Below are 21363 nucleotides of genomic sequence, written 5' to 3' on the forward strand. Positions count from 1 at the left end.
GCGAGATGCTGCCGCTTGCCACAAAATGCCAGCTTATTTTTTTTTTTTTTGGTTAGAAAACGACGAGAACAGCTGCAACCTGTGCAGCGACGCAGCTCCTCACAGCGCTTCCGTAAGAGGCAGGTGGTGTGCAAGTCAAAACCATTAACTCCTCCACGGAAACGTTTTTATAACGAAATGAGGGGAAAAAAAAAAAAAAAAGAAAAAAAAGCCTGAGCACCGTCTGCGCCTGTGGTGAGGCCTTGGCGCTGGGTCCCCACGCTCAGCACGGGGCTCCGGGCCCGGTCCCTCCTGCCCAGAGGCAGCAGCAGCCGCCGGGCTCCCCTCGGTGGCACCGGGAGGCTCCGGGCCGAGCCGGGCCGGGCCGGGCCGGGCCGGGCCGAGCCGCGGGGCCCCCTCACGGCCCCCCCTCAGCCCCGGACCCGTTCTCTCAGAGCCGTTTGTGACGCGGGCCTCGCCCCGGGGCTCCTCAGGAGGCCCCAGCCCGGGGGGGGGAGGCGGGAGGTACGGGCGGGGGCGGCCCCGGCACCGGGGGGGGGGAAAGGAGGAGGAGGAGGAGGAGGGGGAGGAAGCGGCGGCCGCGGTGTCTCGCGAGAGGAGGGCGGGGCCGGGGCGGGCCGGGGCCGGGGCCGCCGCCCGCGGGGAGGGCCCGGGAGGGGGAGCGGAAGGAGGCGGCCCCGCGGGCAGGGCCCGAGGTGGGCCCGAGGTGTCCGCCCGCCTGTCACGGCCCGCGGCTGGGGCAGGCCGGTAAAGGCCCGGGGGCCGCGGTGGGGCTGAGGGGGAGGGAGAGGGAAGGAGCGAGGGGGTGAGGGAGGGGGAGAGCCTCGGCTCCGAGGCTTCACCGGGCCCCGCTGGAGGCTGAGGGCTGCGGGCTGCCCGCCCCGGCTGCGGCCCCTCCGGCCTGCGGGAGGGAGGGAGGGAGGGAGCGGCGGCCCCGCCCCGCAGGCGGCGGTGTTGGGCCCCCCCCCCCCGCCCTCCGCAGCCACCCCAGGGGCTGCCCGGCCTCCATCGGGGCTCCTCCGGGGCCCCGTCCCCGCCCGTCCCCGCCGCCCCCCGCCTCAGCCCGGCCCCGGCCCCCTTCCCCGCCGCCCCCGGCCCCGGTCCCGCTGCGAGCTCCGGGCCCGGCTCCGGTGGCCGGGGAGCGGCGGCGGCGGCGGCTCGCTCTCCGTGGTGAATCAGGCGATGGGGTAAAGCAGGCTCGTTTCCCCTGCTGGTGAAAGTGTGCCGGGGAAGCGCGGCGGCGATTTACCTCCGCGGCGTTGTTGGGCTGCTCGCAGGCTGGAGCTGGGAGAGGAAGCGGCGGAGATGGCGCGGCTGGTGGCGGTGTGCAGGGACGGCGAGGAGGAGTTCCCCTTCGAGAAGAGGCAGATCCCCCTCTACATCGATGACACCCTCACGGTGAGTGCCGAGCCCCCGGCGGCCCCGCCGCTCCCGGGCGTTGCGGTGCCCGGGCGAGGCCTTCACACGGGCCTCCCGGGCTCCTCCCGGGGCTGCTCCAGCAATGCTCGGCCCGGGTTTTGCAGCTCTTGGGGTGACCGCTGCTGAACGTGGCAACTTTTCCCGGCCTCCTTCCCAACCCTAAAAACCTGTAAACAGCACTGGGAGAAAGTGTTGTCGCGCGGGCTCTGCACGTAACTCGTTCCCAAGTGACAGGCATGCCTCGGTGCCAGAGCCCAAATGTGGGGCAAAGCATTTTTCAGCTCGTAGGAAAGGAGCCATATTAACGTTAAAACCCAAGTCGCAGGCTAAAAACCCACATTGTAGGCTAGTATTGCCTTGTCTGCAAGCAGGCAGGAAAAGGCCGAAGGTGTTTTCAGTAGCTTGCCTTAAAGTAAGGGTTGTTGAGTGTGTAAGAAATGCTGCCGTGCATGTAGCAACAGATCTTGGGAGGCTTTCAGTTTCAGCGTATTCTTGTGATTTTGAAAACATAAGGATTTTGGCATTTCTAGAAGATTCAGTGGAAAAGTGAACTAAGTGCAACTTAGAGGCTCCCTAGTCTCTTTTGTTTTCTTCACGTGTTTGGAGGAAGGGGTCAGAAATTGCATAGTAGGTGAACACAGGATGCACTCCAGCCAGTTGTCATTTGTCTGAATTCTTAATGTAAGAAAATATTGAGCTGAAAATAAAATTGGATTTACATAGTGTGACGGGGTATCTCATCATTCATACGTGAATTCTGTTGTCAGTGACGTGTCACGTGACAGTAACTGCTCTTACTTGATGTAAAATACATGTGCTCTAAAATTCTGATCTCAGGTTTAAATACAGAAAAATGCCTGACTTGCTATTTTTTCTTAACTTTACCAACTTGATAATGTAATTTCTTCCATCTTCCAGAGCAAAACAATTGAGGCATCTTCAAACGGTCTCTAAACCCTTTGTCACATTGCTGAAGACTCTCTGTCTCATCCCATCTGGTTCTGCTACATTCAAGAGAGGAGTCCTCACCGTATTTTAGTTTTGGACATTGTAAATGATGGCATACTAATAACTCTTCAAAAATCATCACTGTTTTTGGCCTCACATAGTCTGTCATCTCTGGTTAACTGTGCTGTTTGTTAGGCAGTTTCCCGTTGAGTTTTTCAAAGCAATATCTAGCCCCCCTAGAGTGGTTTATTAACTGCAATCCCAGTATTGTGTAGGAATACTGTAAGTTTTTTGTTTGTTTTTTTTTATGGCTTGTCCATGCCTTGAGAGTGATTTTGACCCTTCTTTCCCCGTATTGTTTTAGATCCCAGTGGTTTTTTTTTTTGTTCTTTTCTTTTTTTTTTTCCCGGACTTCTTTGTAAGAATGACTTGTTAGATTGTGTTAGGTAGAATACTTACCATGCTCTTATAACTAACTGTTGTATTTGACAGATTGTGAGAGTGCATGTGAACATTCGGCCGTACAAGCATGAGACAGATGACTTGACTTAGGCTGGCCTAAAATTCTGTTTGTGGTTTAGTTCCAGAATTTAACTCCTTGCCTGAAACTTTGCACAACTGCAGTTTGTTGTCATTATCATTTTTTTACACCAGAGGCAAGCCATAGTCGTAATTGAAGAGGTCCCAATAGCTGTATGTCAGTTCTGTATCCATCAGGATGAGAGGCATTTATGTAAGTGCAAGTCATCCTCACCATGAAGAAACATTCTAACATCCCTTTTTTTTTTTCCCATCCTGTTGCTGTTGTTACAAAGTATTTAGATATCGAGGTTGGTCTGCAGATAAATCTGTAGAAACAGCTGAATGAGCTCTTAGCTTCCTTGTCCTGCAGCCTTCCATGATTTATTTATTTTTTAATTCTTAAAGAGAGCTATTGCAAGAGATGCAGTTGTTTGAAATGGATGCTGTTGTCTTTTAAACGTAATTATACATCTTCAGCATTATCTTAAATAATGTTTATTGAAATTAACTGGTTTCTGTTGACCCTGTTTAAAACTTAAAATTGAAAAGTAATGGGACTACTTCCTTTCTGTTTGTCAGTTGGAAGTCTTAGTCTGTGCCTTAACTCTAAAATAGTGAATTGCTGATTGCAAAACATTGAATGAATGGCTCTTGCTGCTCTTAAACTCGTCACGTTGCTTTCTAGTGGCACAGAAGCCTGTTTAGGTGTAGTATGGTATCGCTCCTCTAAATGAATTGTTCACTCTTACTTTTGTGTTTCTAAGCTTCAACTATAAATTAAAGGAAGTTTAAATATTAACCCTTTTCACTTCTTAAGCAGCTTTCATCGTCTCTAGAAGGCATTCCATTTGATGTGGTAGTGTGGAAATCTTTCTTCCAGTCGGTGGCTTATGTTTAACCAGTTAATAAAATCTCATCAGACAGACACGTGAATTAATTTAGTCTTTGATAATTTCACTGTGTTGTACAGTATATCTGTGGGCGTTGTCTGATAGTGGGTGATAAAGATGAGGGGAAAGAAATGTGCAAATTTTTCTTTTCTCTCTGTCATTAGCAGATAGTGCTTTTACTTTTGCATTTAGCTCATCCACGACCGGAGCATCAAATTAGCCATCTAGGAAACCTGTAATCCTGCTGCCAAACCTTGTGCTCTGCTGCTAAGTGTGTATGGTTAGGGGTGAGGAAAGGGAAGCTGGAAAAGAAATACCTGAGAGGTCAGAATTGGCAGTGGCTGTGGCACTGTTCTGCACAAACACTACTAGGCAGCTATGCTGATGCTCCGATTCTAGCACATGTGAGATCAAAATATTGCTTTGCTTTCTGGCCTTAGAGAATAGATGTTTATTTTGGAGCGATGTTGAGTGCCTGTAAAAGTAAGCGTATCAATTCTCTGGAGGGTAGTGTCTGCAATTACACAGACAGCAGGGAATTCTCTCTTTACCAGGCAGTTGAAGTTAGAGGAGAGCGAAAAAAGAGGGAATCGGATAAGTTTATTTTGGTGTTGATTGATATTAGAGTTATTAATCGAAGTTATTATTTTGTCTTTGAGATTTTAAATTGAACTTTCAATATTCATATTGTTAAATTTTCTATTTCTCAGTTTGGACAAAGAAGATAACTGAGCCAGACTTCGCTTCTGGTTCTAGTTGGCTTCATTTTTCTCTGTGGTTATGTTGGATTTTTAACTAAAAGTTATTTCGCTGCTTTTTCAAGAAACTGCCCCCCTTTGGTTAGTAGTTGGGAAAGAAATATTAATTACTTAATCTCATTGTTCTGTAGGCTTGACATTTGAACTTTGAGCCCCTTGAGAGCTGCAGCTGCAGTCGCACAAAACAAAAGATACCTTGGAGTACCTTGTTGAATTAAGACCATTTTAAATTAGCCTTTGAAGAAGTAGACTCAAAGTCATTAAACTGTTGTGACTGGATTTTTTTCAGAGCTTTATAAATTGTGTTAGGCTGTTGGATCAATTTGTGTTGAAGTACAACTCTTCTTTTTAACTGAAGCAAGGTCTCAAGTCCTGCAGATAATGTAACATAAACAGTGATGTTCCATTTAGCAACTTCTGCTCTCTCCTGTATCAGCTGTTCAACATTTTCTTTGTAAACTTTTTCTAGAACATTGTATTAGTGAAAATACTTAGTTAAATTGCTGAAACATTCACTGTCTTAAACTGTTCTTGTGCCTCTTCAAGTTTCTAATATAGCTGAGCGAGGACTCAACATCTTATTGCCCCGTTCTCCTCAAGTAAGCAAAACAAGGTAACGCTCTGTATTCAACTTTTTCTGAAAACTCTTTTTTTTCCTGTCGTTCACATAGATGGTGATGGAATTTCCTGATAATGTGCTAAACCTTGATGGACATCAGAACAACAATGCGCAATTAAAACAATTCATTCAGGTAAGTATGTCACTCTTTTTAAGAAAGATGCATGCTAGTTCTTGCTTTCTGGAGGTTCATGCTCTCGCTTCTCTAGGAGGCTGTCATTCCTGGAATGACTTAATAAATGACTGAAAGACACGTTGGCACCTATATGCAATTATGTATTGGTACCAAAGTACACTGGGTGCATTCATCTTCTGTGCTTCACAGCTTTTATACACTGTTGTCTTCCCAGGAGGCAATTGCTGCATATCCAAGTAGAGCTGAAAACTGGTCACTGCCAGTTTATGCTCAATGGAAACTACAGTTTCTTACTACATTTCGACTTCTTTCTAAAAAATAAAAGTAAATCTCGAACTGCTTATTCAAGTAAAGTGTGCATTGCTTAAGGTCCAGTTGTTATGGCTAGTACCATACCAAGGTAGAATTAATGTGCTACTTTAGAGATCAGATGTAGTTGAACAGTGAGAGACATTTTTTGTGGCGCCCCTGAAACTTAACTGTGAACACTCTGGCAATAGCTGTAGCACTGTAACACCTGTAGCAAAAAAATTAAATAAATAAAGATTGCCACTTGATGTCGGAAGGAACAAGCCAGTTTGCTGATAGGCAACGTACATTTCTTCGCTGTGGCTTGGCAGCAGCAGTCGAGACATATGCTGCTTATGAAGCATAGTTGTGTAAATAGCTCATTTCTGCTGTTGCTGTGATTAGTACTATTAATTACAGAAAAGAGGATTATTGCGGAGTGCTATCACTTGTCAGATTATTTAATGTGTCTTCCTTTCAGAGCACAAACATTAAATGTTATCTGATAATAGCTTTACTTTTTATAACATGAATTACTTAGTGTAATAAATATTTTTTCACTTCAATCAAGGTATCAATGCATTCCTTGTGACCGATTAGTTTTGCTATATTGTGTGGTCTCTTTTCCCACCAGTTGTGACATATCTTTTCTGCATTTAACTGGTGTGATTTGACAGCAGTATGGCAAAACATCCGCTGTATAGATACAGCTTTGTAAGCACGTTTGTATTTCGTATAACCAAGGGCAAGTGACACAATTAATATACTGACAGCACTCTGCTTTGACAGATAAAGTTGAGAAGTGCCTGTAGTGCTGATACTCAAAGAGTAGATACGTTGGGTGGTGTGTGAGGAAGGGACGCTCTCAGAGGAACGGACCGTCTGTTCCGTTTAGCTGTGCTCGTGGAAGTTCAAAGTTGACGAACTCTGAGCTAGTAATTTAGCAGTTAGAAGAAGAAATAGAAAGGTATGTGCTTTTTGTGTCTGTGTGCGCGTGGATATGTTTGACAGAGGAACGAGGAGAAGCTCCCAAAATTGTTTATTGACGTAAGAAATATTAGAAGGTGTTCTCTTTAAAGTTCTATTATTAGCACACATGAACGTTCGCTCCTGAAGTAAAAATGTTTCACCCTGAATAGTAATGTGTGCTTTTTAAATTTCAGGTATTAGATTTGTAATGTCAAATGGCATGTAGCTTTCTAGGGACAGCATTGCTAAATTGTCTTGGTGCAAACAGATTGAGATTGTTGTAAATGAGATTTCCATACATGCCAATGAGTGTCCGGGGGTTTCTTTCCTGTGTGCCAAAGATAAAATGAGAGCGAGTAGAAAATGATGTGCGGAGTTGTATGTAAGGCCCTTTACTAAAACATCTGAGCTGAGTTGGAGGAAAAAGGCCCCTCTAATGACAGGGACACGTGCCGTTTGTTTGGAAGCAGCATTTGCTGATTTGAGTGACAGGAGAGAAAAACACTTATATTTTTTTCTGAGGGCAGACTGTAAGACTTGAAGTAGAATTGCTCCAGTGTTGTTAGTGGATGTGGTTTGGTTCATACAGTAAGCACTGTAAGTGATTGGTAGTGAGCTGAAACTGAGCACTGCGTGCAGTTCCCACCTCGAGTGTATTTTGATGAGAAAAGGCTGAACAGTTTAAGTTGTGTTTTTATTTTTTATTTCTAATCATTTCATTTCTTGCTCTCTTTTAGAGGCATAGCATGCTTAAACAGCAGGATTTAAATATTGCCATGATGGTGACATCACGTGAAGTTTTGAGTGCACTTTCTCAGCTGGTCCCGTGTGTTGGCTGTCGTCGTAGTGTGGAACGTCTGTTTTCTCAGCTTGTTGAGTCTGGAAATCCAGCACTTGAGCCTCTAACAGTAGGGCCAAAGGGTGTTCTTTCTGTAACTCGGAGCTGTATGACTGATGCAAAGAAGCTTTATACACTGTTTTATGTGCATGGGTAAGTGAGACCCACTGTTACCTTAGAACTGCTCAGATTATTCTCATCTGAAGAAAAGGAAAGCTAGCTTCTGTGCGTGACTTCTTTGCAGCTTTCTTGTTGGAGACGCTAAGTTGTTGCAGGTTTGCATCTGATAGCACATACTTGTATTTTACAGCTCTGTTAAATGAGTTGTTTACTAACCTGAAGAAAAACAAACCCAAATGCCTAACCTTTCGTACCTTCAGTTGTGATGCCATGGTTGCAGTTGAAAGATACAACTATTAAAATGTTTAGTCATTAATCTTGGAAGAGGCACTGTGGGATTTTCGTGCTCTCTGGAAGAAGAATGCTTCTTCACCATGCTATTTTGCATGTAAAACATGAAAAATAAAAAGTAAAAATTCTACTCGTCAGTAGAAAGGTAATGCTGGGAAAGTGAAACCCTCTGGGTTTGGCTAGCACAATAAGTACCCTCGGTCTCAGTGCCATTTGTTTCTCAGCTGTCGACGAACCAAACAGTGACTGCTCACCACAGCGTGCCTTTACCTTCCACTTGGCTTCAGCTCGTTCTACTCCTTGCTGCAGTTTGCAGGCCAGTGGGAAGTAGGAAGGGTTAGTGCAGAGCTGGGGATAGTGAGCTTTGGAGGGTGAAGTAATATAACATGATGCATTCATAGTTCCCGGCACTTTTGAAATAGGTGTCATTGCTCCAAGTCTGTTATTTTTAAAGGGGAGTAACGCAATAGCTTGTTACATGTGAGTTATCTTTATCTTGATTGCTAGGATTTGGCTGGAATACCTATACTGTATTTTCCATGTGTACTGCAAGATTTTGTGTCTCATAGATAAAAATAGGGAACAGGAAGAAAGTTTTAGACTCAGTGTTCCTTAGCATACTTGTTTCTGATACGTGAGCTGAAATTTCAGCTTTCAGCTTTGAAATTTCTCTGGATAACCATGTTTTCAGAATACTAAGTTACCTTTTTTCCATAGGTCCAAACTGAATGATATGATCGATGCAATTCCCAAAAGTAAGAAGAACAAAAGATGTCAGTTACACTCCCTGGACACACACAAACCAAAACCCTTGGGGTAAGTTTGTTTAACATGCACAATTCAATCTAGAATATTTAAGGAACCAAACTACAGATACTAATTTCTTAAGCATAGAGATCAATTTTTATGCTTTTTATCTGTTTTCCAGAGCAGTAATTTCCAAACTGTTTGGATTATATTAGATCCAAAAAGTTGCAGGCAAGAGGAGCAGGCACCCAAGAATTCGGGGCAGCGTGCCTTGTAGGGCATGAGCCTTCTCAGTAGGTTCTCATAGGAAAGCAGTTAGCCCTCCAGTTGCTAAGACCGTGACTCTTACTGCAGTAGGATGTTTAAACCTTTCCACACTGCCCTTGCTCACACTTCAGTTTTGTCCAGTGAACAGTGCTGTGTGGTTTCTGCCCTCTCAACGTGAGTTCTCACGCTCCGCAGTGTGAGAGGTGTCCCTGCGCCCTTTGTCAGAGCTCCCTCAGCCGCTTGGTGATGCTTTCATATGAACTTTAAGGCTACTCTACGAAATCAGCTGTTTCCCCAGATGTGCTTGTTAATTCTAGCTCTTGCATTTTTGACTCTTGGATTTTGGGTCTTTCATTTGGTGGCAGGCTGTTAGTATTTTTGGTTGGTTGGTTTTGTTTTTTTTCCCCTTCCATAAAAATACCCATGTTTAATTTCGAAACCAGTTGCCAAAAGCTAACTCGGCCATTACAAACCAGTGCTCTCTGTGCTTTTCATTTCTTATCTGGAATATATCTTGGAATATAGTCTGCTCAGGGGATGGATGGCTTCTGCATTGTGATAGGAACAGTGCTCTAGAAAGACGTGGTTTTTGTGCTCTGTACGAAAGCGATTAGGCAGCAGTTTTTCTCCCACTGAAGTACGAGGGTACAAATATACATCATTTTGCTTGAGATTATTGACGACTGCACAAGGCTTTGTTGTGGTTGGGAGGCAGGTTTAAAACTAAAAATCTGTGAAATGTTTTAATTGTCTCAAAATGTGACAGCATGTTTTGAATACATCAGTGCAAACGATGCATGTATGCTTCTGTGTGCTAGTTGTATGGCTTGTGCCAGCTGGCTAACCAAAAAAACACACCCTGTAAATCTGTGGTGTGGGGTTTTCTTGTTCGTTTGATCATTGTTGATAGTGTTGGTGAAATGATAGCTGATAAATTTCACTACTGTGCTTAGCTGGAGTGTTAGAGAACTTCAGTCAGTTGCGTTCTGCTTCTGGTTAAGCATACAACCTGTTCAGGTTTGATCATCAGGTTTCCAGTTACAGGACATGTATTTTTCTATGCAGACTTGAGTCTCTTTGGGTTTAGATGAATCCCCTGAGATGCTAGGCGTGTGGAATTTGACACTTGATTTTTCACTTGTGCTGCTTGAGGGTGCTGGTAGCTAATGACCGTCTCCTATTATATTTTGGTTCCAGACCTTTCGTATACTTGGTTTAAAGCTTATGTTACACAAGCAAAAGATCATAGGGGTGTGTTTTTTGAAAAATATAGCAAATTCAAAGCATTGTGAGAGTGTTATTTTTTCAGTTTGTTTTTAGTAAGATTAATATTTTCTGCGCAAGAGCGTGTATCACAGAACCTGTACTTGCCATTCTGGCAGGGCAAAACAGTACTGAAAATGAATGTATAGAGGAAAATGCTGCCTATGTTTCCTTAATTCATGCTGGTATAAATCTCCTTAGTATTTTGAGACAGAAGTGATCAGGGTGTACCGGTACTGATATTTCTCCAAATAAAGCTGCTGCCTGGAGTGGAAGCAAATGTGCTAACAGCCTAGACACGGAGGCATCAAATAGAATTGTCTTACAGAACAAATCCTGTGGATCAACTTAGAGCTTCTACTTGACTCCATTACGAGAAACTTCTTTAGAGGAGTTGCATCTGTTAGGTGTTTCATATACACCAAAAAAAACCAACCACTTTGAATAGTAATTGTGTTTAGTTATACAAGTTACTTAACTAGGAATGCCAGCTAATACCACTGGAGAGGGACTTGACGTTGTGTTTCAGTGTACCTGGTTTATCGCTGCTCAATTCCATTTGGGGCTAAGGAGTGTCTTAACCTCTCATAAATGAAACTCATATGATCTGGCAAATTACTGAGATAATAGCATAAATAAGTACTCTTGAGAAACTAATTATTAAATCGGAGTACTTCTTCCTCTGTTTTACTGCTCTGTTGGATCCAGACGTGAGCTGAAACAGAAGTGACCATTTTGGTAAAATGTCAAGTGTAGACAAGCCTGTAAGTAAACATGACTTGCTATTTAAAGTTTGTTCTTGGCTCTCTAAGAGTACTTTTAGCATATTTGGTGGTACTTAATAAAGCCTTTTAACAAATTTTGGAAGTTTAATGAAGCTTTTTATGAGTTCTCTGTGGTAGTAGATGTGTGGAAGTTTGTGGGTGGTTGTTTTGTTACGTTTTTTTTTCTCTCCAGTAAGTTGTCATATGAAATGTCATCTACCAGAGGTATTAAAACTTGTATATGGTGATACTTAAGTTAATATACTGAAAAACTGCTACTAGCTTTCAGCTATAACTTCTCAAAAAGTCGTCATGAATCTGGGCTTATGAACATGGACAGCAAACTCTGTATCTCCTATCTGACTCGTAAATTTTCTGTAATTTAAGGCTTAGCCTATAAAGGAGTCAAAGGAAATCAAGGATCACTGAAGCATTTTGATAGCATTTGTTTAGGAAAAATAACTAGTTCATAATGGATACGGTACAGGTTTAAAATTTCTTTTACTATGTGACAGTGAAGGCAGCAGTAGTACACTCAGTACAGAGAAATTAAGTGCAAATAAGAGAAATAGTGAAGACAGCAAGAAGGAGGAGAGCAAGTGTAGGATCATTTTCCACTATGGACCTTTCCAGGGAGTGGTCAGGTAAACTAATGATGCTTTATTTTGCTTCTTTGCCAAACTGCTGGCAGGATAATGTAAAGTCTGTTTCTTATGTTTTTTTTATGTCGTTTTTTCAGGGGTTGTTGGATGGATGTGTGGGAGCTCATGTCCCAGGAATGCAGGGATGAAGTAGTTTTAATTGATTCTAGCTGTCTTTTAGAAACATTAGAAACGTATCTACGAAAACACAGGTATGTTAAAAGAACAAAGACGCCTTCATTTTGAGAAATACATGCTGCATTTTCTTGTCGATCAAAATACACATGGAATCTACACAACATCTAAAAGTTTACAGGGTTCTTCTGACACCCTTCTAAAACTTAAGAAGAATGCATTGTAACAGTTGACAAGACTAAGATGTTAAAATATTTTTGTATTGTTCCTGGTTATAGTTGGAGAATTGCACCCACCTCAGGTGAAGTCATACCTACTTCTCTTATTTTTTTGTTTAGAATTAAATTATGATCTACAACATGATGTATTAAAATTGCATGCGCTTGTATTTTTGTTGACCTCTTAATACATATTACGTGAGCCTCATTTGCAGCTTTAAATCTTGTAGCAACAGTTAGTATTCTAGCAGCAATTTCAGCATGCACTGACAGATGAATTTTGGTGTTTCTGTGTATTTTTTTTATTGTGGTGGGAAGGGATGCGAACTGTTGAAAGGCAGTAAGAATTCTAACTCCAGGTAGCTCTACCACCTTTTTTGTGTTACTTGAAGGATTTTAATTGATGTATTTAAAATATGTTTCTGAAGGAATCTTGGATTACTTTCATTGCTGTGTTAATATAGAATAACAGTAATTCTCTGTAATAATATAGAACACTAGTAGTGTCAAAGCCATGCATTTTTAATAATATAGAATGTTGACATTGATGCTTTCTATCCCAGAGACTTTCTTTTCTGTAGGAGCTAGTTGGGATGCAATGCAGTGAGTTCCAGAATTACTCGTACACAAGTAGCCTACTCTGATTGGGGTTATGCCTTTTTTAGGCTTTCAGAGAGTATGTGCAATTTCAAATAAAGTCAACTAAACAAATAGATGCAGATTTTCAGGCTTGGTGTTGCATACAAATCACAGTTTTAAAACAGGTGTTTATAACTTAATAGTGCTAGTGTCATGACATCTCTCTTGCAAGGGAAAAAATAGGCCCCTAACTTATTGTTGCATGTGGATGGTAGCTACAACGCTGATTAGGAAGTTTTAATTTCCAGTAGTTTCAAGGTTCAGATATAAACTGTGGGGGCACAGATGGGTGCGGGGGTGGTGGTGGTGTAGAAATAACACTTTGGAAACAAAACAACTTTAATCTCCTCTGACATTAAACATGGTGTTGGCAGTGTTCCTGATGCTAACCTACAATAATATTACTGTTTTCTTTCCTTTCACCACAGAAACTAGCCAGTTATCATAGTTCTATCAAACATCAAAATATGTTTGACTTAGTGTTGTCAAGTGACTGGACAAACTAGGGGAGGGAAAAACACTATCCAGAGATGGCATGAAGAGCAAGCTTTTCAAGCTGAAAGCTGAAATGTGAGCAGCTTGTCTGACTTGCATTTTTAGAATAATACAGCAAGATGTTTTGTAGCTTCTTGAAGATTACTTTTATAAATTAGTTATGTTTTATTTTAATTATAACAGACTTCGTAACTGTACTGTTCTCACGTTAGTTATCTGAGCTATCACGTTTAAATTGAATACATTGTGTTGTAAATCTTGTTTTGCTATATGTGCAGTAATCTAATAATTCAAAATATGTTTTAAGGTGCTTGTAGTGGAAACCACTCTTACACAGCAGGCAACAGAGGAAACCTTTTTTCTTATTGCTTATCACTCACTTGAGTATACTTTAAATAATTCCTGTGAAGTAACTTGGAGTGTGTTATTGAGAGGAATTTTTTCCTGGCTTGTACTAACAATTCAGTTTGTTCACTATTAGATTTCTGATCTCTGAATGAATATGGAGCTGTATATCCATATAGGAATTTCTTCATATTAACAATTAGCTTGATTTGTGCCTTGGAGCATGGAATTGATACCTAGACTTGTAATATATGGTAGGTAGTATAGTGCGTACAGTGAACTTACATGGCTTACATTCGAAGTCTTACTGTTTTACCTTTTGAAGTAACATAAACCTTAGCGTGACCTATTTTAAATATAGCATGCACTATTAAAGAGCTCAGTGTGTTATAACTTAGGTTTAGCTGCTCTAAATTTCTGCTTGAATAAAAATTCAGTTCTGTTTTGTTCTGTGTTTCAATACAGGTTTTGCACTGACTGCAAAAATAAAGTACTTCGGGCATACAATATTCTTATTGGTGAGCTAGACTGCAGCAAAGAAAAGGGCTACTGTGCTGCACTTTATGAGGGTTTGCGTTGCTGTCCACATGAACGTCATATACATGTATGCTGTGAAACAGATTTCATCGCACACCTATTGGGTCGAGCTGAACCAGAGTTCGCAGGAGGGTATGAGTATGTAATTTGCTAGAGTGGGCTATCTAGCGCTTTGCTTCTTTATTTTATTATTGAATGTATTTTGCAGAAGTGTTTTTTGCCTCCTCGCTGCCTAATAAACTTTTGAATGTGAATACTGATATTGAAGTAGACTTTCAAGGTAGTGCTTCAAAGTAGTGAAGATGTTATAGTGCTTTTAAGTGCGTTTAACTCTGAAGGCAAGACTGAGAACAATTGCTAAATGTCTTCTACTTCATTTGTTCACTCGTTAGAACTGCCTGCTTTTCCATCGAAGCGCTCAGAATATGTGAAATAGAAAGAGAACCTCGGTTGAAAGTTTTACTGAATCCAAGTGTTGAACTTAATTTTGTCGCCACTTGTTTTTCTATTGTAATTTCCGAACCTGTTCTTTGCATCTTAAAATCCTTCCAAAGAAAAATAGGAATTTGAGCTCTCTATTTTTAGAACTAGATCATAGCTGTTTGATTAGGAATATAAATACTCCTATAATGATTTTTCATCTATAGATGAAATATTTTTTATTTTGTAAGGTAAGTAATGTATAAACTTAGGTTACCTGGCACACAAGAATCTAGGAACCTAAAATACTTGCTATAAACTAAGTTACAATTCTAGGAAATAAAAGAATGTGGCTGCATCTCTGACATTAAAACTCTGCTGAGCCCTCCTAATAGGACCAAACAAATTCATGGGGGAAGTCGCAGGGTGGAAGGCACAGTGCAGCCTTACAGTACCATGCACAAATTAGCATGTCAGGAATGTAGTTTTGAGCTGGTCCTTTCTATTTTGCATCTGCATGCAGCACAGCAGAACTTGATTTAAAAAAGCTGCTCATGCAAACATATCTTTTAGTTGTACATACAGAAAATACCTCATTGAATTGCTTTGATCTTTTGGTAGACTTCCAGCTACTTTAACAATGCTATGCTTTGGTCCAACTCTTCCTTTAGACGGAGAGAAAGGCATGCTAAGACAATAGACATAGCCCAAGAAGAAGTTTTGACCTGCCTGGGTATTCATCTTTATGAAAGATTACACCGAATCTGGCAAAAGTTGCGAGCCGAGGAACAAACATGGCAGATGCTTTTTTACCTAGGTGTTGATGCTTTACGCAAAAGCTTTGAGGTAAAAATCAATTTATCTAACTTGTATTTGAATCACTATAGCGACCGTGTACATTCTCGCTGAAGTTATTTTTCTGCTTTCTGTTAACGTGGGGCTGGAAGGAGATTTTCAGGAGTGCCCTGTTCAGTGCAGGCAACAGTTGTGCAAAATCAATGTGTATCACAGCTGAGTTGCATTCTGTTGTGAAGTGTACTGGAAAATAAAGGTTGATACTTGCTTGTTTTTACTTCCCAAGCTGCACGTTATAATATACTGGATCTCGTGTTTTTTCTTTCAGAGTGAAATTATTTCTACCTGTTATCATTTAAAGTAGCTCTGGTTACAACAGTTTAACCTGGCTCATGAGTAAAAATGCTGTATGTGCTTTTGAATTACAAACACAACTGCTAAATCTTGCATTGGGTGTGTTTGTGGGTCAGCTCCAGCTATACTCTGCAATTCTGTAGGATTTTGAACTTCAGACAGAACTTCTTAGAGTTTCTTTAACATACGCCAAGTGTACATTCACTTTCCACTTTGATATTACGTAGATAACTCTCTCCCCAGCACCTTCATTACGACTTCTTTTTTTATAAACGTAAAAGCTTGCGTTGCGTTAACGTCTATAAATAGATCTAACCTCTTATAAACAGATGGCTGTGGAAAAAGTGCAGGGTATTAGTCGATTGGAACAGCTCTGTGAAGAGTTTTCAGAAGAAGAAAGAGTGCGAGAACTTAAACAAGAGAAGAAGCGCCAAAAACGAAAGAATAGACGGAAAAATAAGTGTGTGTGTGAGATCCCTACTCCTTTGCAGGCAACAGAAGAGAAGGAAATAAATCAAGCAAAGGTAAACATCGATAGCTGTGGTTTCTGCTGGTGTTAAATAACTGGGTTTTTAATTTGGTGCTTCACTCATCAACTGACTGTTCCATGTTAGAATTCTTGAGAGGTTTTTTACTATATTTCGTTTTTGGGAGCTAGTTTTTGATTGCTACTGGAAGTTAATACTTCACAGATTAGCACAGTCTTTTTTTAAAGAAGTTACTTTTTTTTTTTAATTTTGAAGGTAGGGGGTCAGCTTATGGTAGAATATTTTTGAGCTGTCATTTCTTAAAGATCGCTTAGAATATGGGATTTTGAATGCTAGTCATAGACAATTACCATTATTATATTTTTGGGAAGGGGGAAGCTCCTTAAATTGATGAAATAGCTGCAATTATTACTCTAAATCTCCTGTCTGAACTTCCTGGGCTAACTGAGGGTCATATTCTTGTGAGGAAATTAGGTTGTTTTTTTGACTTGTCTTGTACTTCTGAAGAATTGTAAGCAGTACTGTGGCTGTTACCAGTGTCAGCTGTTTCTTCCTTGTGGAAAGAGTGTCCGTGCTAAAGATGCTGGCTGAGCTACCTTCAGTAATTGCAAGCATTGTTTTTTTGTTTCATGTATCGTTTTAAGGAAAATTCGGACTTCACGGAAAGTAGTTGCAAAGCCTGTGGTAGCACCGAAGAAGCTAACAATTGTGTAGAAGTAATTGTTACTAATGAAAGCACTTCTTGCACCTGTCCTAGTAGTGGTACCCTATTAGGTTCACCTAAAATAAAGAAAGGTATGTTAAATTCTATTATTTTTTGTTTTTAAAAGCATATACCATTTGTGGAGTAAATAGTGTTCAGTTATTTTTAAAAGTAACTTTAAAAAAATCTCAGTTACTAGCGGCATGATTAGAAAGTGTGTAACAGCTGCTGTAGACTGTTGTAACTTTTCTGTTCATCCCAGGTTTATCTCCACAATGTAACGGGAGTGACTGCGGCTATTCATCTAGCATGGAGGGCAGCGAAACAGGATCTCGAGAGGGATCCGATGTGGCCTGCACTGAAGGCATTTGCAACCATGATGAAAACGGTAGGCTTGGGAAGAACTTCACATTGGTTCAGAATACACAATGCTCAGTGTATCTGATGAGAAAATACCCTGCCTTTTGCAGGAGATGATTCATGTGTCCATCGCTGTGATGACAAAGAAGAGGATGGAGATAGCTGCGTGGAGTGTTGGGCAAATTCAGAAGAGAATAACACAAAAGGCAAAAACAAAAAGAAGAAAAAGAAAAGTAAAACTTTGAAGTGTGAGAATGAACATGTAAGGATCATAAGAGAGCTGGAATAGCTATTTAAATGCATACGTTTTAAAGTAGTTACAGAAGTAGCTCAAATTTCAGTTGTGACCAGTGCAGTAAATGGGGTAGCAGGGATCTTCTGTTACCTCTCCATCCAATGTTTGAAATTGAGGTCTTTCCTAGAACAGGTTGTGGTGGGAGGGAGTCTCTTTCTTTTTTCCTGTGTTCCTAAGCATGTGCACTTCTGTGCACTTGCAGTGTATTAATATGCCATTTTCTCGCCAGGCACATACATTTAAAAATATATGTATATCCTTGCTCTCTTTTTGAAAGTGTTTTTTCTTTCATCTTACCCTCTTGCCTCCCTCCCCTAAATAAAACTTGAATGGTTCAGATTTAACACTGCCTTTCTCAATTGTAGATTCAGAAACTTGGAAGCTGTATGACAGATCCAGGTAACAGAGAGACCTCAGGAAATATGCACACAGAGTTTCATCGTGACAAGACCAAAGACACACATGCTGAAAGCTGTTGTAGCTCAGAAAAAAGTGTGCAGCAGTTGCCTTGGTTTGAGCACATGAAAAATGTGTCACAGTTTGCAGAACCTACAGAAATGTCACTTGTTCCTGATACTGGAAAAGGTGCCAAGAGCTTAGTGGAGCTCCTTGTAAGTAACCACTTCCACTGGAATTTTAGGTTGTCACACACTGCTTTAACTCGTTAGGATTGAGGATGGGGTTTAGAACTTGAAATCCCAATGAAGAACTGTTTCAGCAGATAATGTTACTGAAACTAAAACTCATAACTTACTCTACCGGTGTTTAGTTTGTTTACTTTTGCATTTTCTCTGTGAAGTGTGTAACTCAGTTGCTTTGCAGAGGAGGAAAAATTGCTGGTCATTGGAATGCAAGTGACAAATTGTATTATTTGTTAGAAGGATTGTATCGTTCTATCAAATGAAGCATACGTTTCTGCTGCCTTCGTGCCTTAAATACTGCTTCCCATTACAGGCTCCTTGGACAACTTTCTTCTGTCTCCCTTTCCTTCCCTATTCCTTTCTCTTCCTTGTTCTTTACTTTTTTTTAAGAACAGCAACAAAAAAAACTGTAATAAAAGCCATACGCTTTCAATGGAAATGTGTTAAGACTGTGAAGATTGCTCTGGTAGATTTCATGACTGTATGGGCTGCCTCTTACCCAGAAAAGAGCAGAACATTGTGAATGAAGTGATGGGATTAGCCAGCTAAGACTTCTTGTGTTGGCTTGAAGGCTACATCTTTCTTCAGAGCAACTGTAGACGACATGTACAATTACAGGAGAGGTGTACTGTATAGGAAGGGCAATGCTGGAGTTCTGAAATGCCTGTTTTCATTTGTAGGATGAATCTGAATGCACTTCTGATGAGGAAATCTTTATCTCACAAGATGAAATACAGTCATTTATGGCAAACAACAAGTCTTTTTACAGCAATAGAGAACAATACCGACAGCATCTGAAGGAGAAATTTAATAAATACTGCCGCTTAAATGATCACAAGAGGCCCATTTGTAACGGTTGGTTGACAACGGCTGGAGCGAACTAAATACAATAAAATAGCTCTGTCTTTCATTGAAATTGTCAAGATGACTACTGCGCCTTCTCTTTCAAAAACTTAATTTAGTGACTTATGGCAAAATTTTATCTTAAATTAATGTGATTCTTTTTTTTTCTTTTTTTGGGGGAGGCTGGTGGAGGTGATTTCATTAATTTTGTTCTTTCTTCAGGCTTGTATCTTTAGTTGAGTAGCTGTGCAAGCCTCTCTTATAATTTAAGCCATCTCTTTTCATTAAATGTTTCTCTTACTGTGAGACTTACAAAAAGCAAACTAGTGGCAAAGTAATGTTGTACCTATAATTCTGTACAGAATGACAATGAGCTGAATATAAGATTTTACAAAGTAGACATCCATTTGCAAAATGTTTTGGATGTAATATGTTAAAGCGCAATGTGCAAAATTTAAATAAAGAATATTTATTAATATGCATAGTAAAAGTTGGTGTACACGTTCCTGCTTTAAACAGTCTTTCCCAGAGGTTTGAATCCTTGCTGTTCAGTGCAGAGGGAAAGCTGTTGCTTCAGTCTGTGTAGCTTCTTGGAGGTAATGGTAAGAGAAGGAAACTTGCCTGGGAAAGGTATAGATAGTTCAGTGGCACTCAGGAAAACTAGACCACCAGGCTGCGTGATTCACCATCGTGTGGTCTAGGGATCTTCAAGTCACTGCCAAACAACGGGGTCTGTAATAGCTTGGTGTGTCGGTGTGGCACTGCACCCAACCTGGCTGGCACCACTCTCTCAGTGGCTGTTCTGCTTCCAGAGTCATAGATAATACACGTCGGTGTGGCACTGCACTGTGTGGAGCGAGCTCAGGTGTTTCCAAACAGCATTGCTCTGTGGTGACGTGCTCTATAAACCTTGATGTTACTGCTGTGCCGAAGATCACCACGTTTAGTTGGGCGATGGTACTGAATTAGCGTGCAGCCTGTGCCGTTTTGGAGAACTTAATTTTGGTTTTCATTGCGATGATTACTGATGCTAGTGAGTTACAGTGCTGCAGCGCTTATCTTCCTTCTGCTCTGACAAAGCAGGCTTAAAGCTCTTCTGTGTGAGCCCATCAGAGCATACTCAAACAAAAAGCAGGTTTTCAAAAACACCTTAATGTTTTCTTAATGAAATAAGGAGCTCTGTTAGGAGGACAGAACATGAGTGCTTTTACACAAATAACCCTTAAACCAAATCTTGTTCTTACAAATATGGTATCTAATGGAATGCCTTGATTGTAAGAGGATGATTTGGAATGTGGGAGATTTAAAAACAAAAATAAAGGCGATTTAAAACCTGATACTGAATAGACTGGAGGTGCTGATACAGTTGTGCATGGTAAGCATCCAAATTTGGCCCATGTGCTGACTCCCACGGCAGTTGCACCTAAAAGCTGCTATGTAGCAGTAAGTGTCTACAGAGGGAGGCTATTCCTTCTGCCAGCCCATATGGATCTGGGTGGGCTTTAAGGTCACCCCCAACCCAAGCCGTTCAGTAATTTAACAGGAAAAACCTTTTTGGAGGCTATAAGCAGATTTATTTATTTGTACTGTGGTTGTTCGGTGTTTCTGATGGAGAGAGGTTTGTTTTCTTGGCGTTACTTCATGCTTCAGATGCTCATGCTGGAAGGGGTCGCGCTGCTTGTAGATGCCTGATTTGGCTAAGGCTCTTACCAATGAACCCTGAGAGGTGATTTATTGAGAGTAATGAAGAACGCGCACATACTTTTTTCTGAGTCCTGATTTGAAGTGTGAAATCCAGCTTCATGAGAAGGAACCTTCAGCTTCCTCTGAAGCAGCATGTGCTCTGTTGTCCAGATTCAGAATGAAAACGTACTCAGCTACTTGCGAATGTTTGCTGTCGTGGTTCAAGCATTTAAAGATGGGAACTTCTTCCTTTTTTCGAGGTGAGGAAGGGGGGGTCCTCATCACGATGGCTCTCTTTAGTCGAGTACAGTTTGTCAGCTACCATTAAATGCCTTTGACCTGAACGAGCTGAACCAGCTGCCTGTGTTGTGCTTGTGCTCGCACAAAGGCTTGGTGCGCAGGCTGCCTGTCCTTGGTGAGCGGTGAAGCTATCGCTTCCACGTGGGCTGGTTGTTGCTCTGTGTTTTTCCAGCAGCTGGAGCGATGAAGTGATTTGTTTTAAATGCCCCGGTCCCACAGCCCCCTCGAGCAACTTGGTGCTCACGGTCACAGGCTGGAGGAAAGAAGCGAGCACCTGAGCTGCTTCGGCATGTGGCCAGCTCAGCGTTAGCAGTGGCCTAAATGGGGGAGACACAAAGTGCTGCTTTATCTTTTGCAGAGGCTAAAGAACCCTAAACACCGGTGTGGGGTTTTTTTCCCTCACTTTTTTTTTTTTTTTTAAATTTCCAGCGATGGGGTGCATAACCCTCTTGAGGGGGGGGTGGTACTTAGGAATGAGACATTTAATAACCTTCTCCTTCGTTCTGGGGGAGCTGACAGTTCACGCGAAGCCACCCAGCAGTGCAGGGCAGGGGGGGAAGGAAGGGCGAGGAACCAAGTTCAAAGGCGGCTTTGCCCGCCGGGAATGCCCGTGGAGAACAGCACGGCTGCTC

At 41.6% G+C, this 21363-nt stretch overlaps 1 protein-coding gene across 6 annotated transcripts; it reads left to right on the top strand.

Annotated features, from left to right (window-relative positions):
• Nucleotides 1-484: 484 nt before the first annotated feature.
• GGNBP2 (gametogenetin binding protein 2) lies at nucleotides 485-19233 on the top strand. Of its 6 annotated transcripts, none has more exons than XM_040532238.1 (15): nucleotides 485-504; nucleotides 1278-1398; nucleotides 5209-5289; nucleotides 7287-7540; nucleotides 8516-8614; nucleotides 11355-11483; nucleotides 11579-11692; nucleotides 13778-13987; nucleotides 14941-15115; nucleotides 15748-15942; nucleotides 16551-16701; nucleotides 16872-16997; nucleotides 17080-17231; nucleotides 17630-17875; nucleotides 18586-19233. In XM_040532238.1, the coding sequence occupies exons 2-15, from the start codon at nucleotides 1306-1308 to the stop codon at nucleotides 18787-18789; spliced, it is 2229 nt and encodes a 742-aa protein (XP_040388172.1). In that variant the 5' UTR covers nucleotides 485-504; nucleotides 1278-1305; the 3' UTR covers nucleotides 18790-19233. The 6 variants fall into 6 exon arrangements, with proteins under 6 accessions (XP_040388172.1, XP_040388171.1, XP_040388173.1 ...); XM_040532237.1 differs by lacking the exon at nucleotides 485-504 and adding an exon at nucleotides 603-747; XM_040532234.1 differs by lacking the exon at nucleotides 485-504 and adding an exon at nucleotides 1169-1187.
• The last annotated feature ends 2130 nt before the right edge of the window (nucleotides 19234-21363 follow it).

This window comes from Cygnus olor, chromosome 20 (assembly GCF_009769625.2).
Source record: "Cygnus olor isolate bCygOlo1 chromosome 20, bCygOlo1.pri.v2, whole genome shotgun sequence".
NCBI lineage: Eukaryota > Metazoa > Chordata > Aves > Anseriformes > Anatidae > Cygnus > Cygnus olor.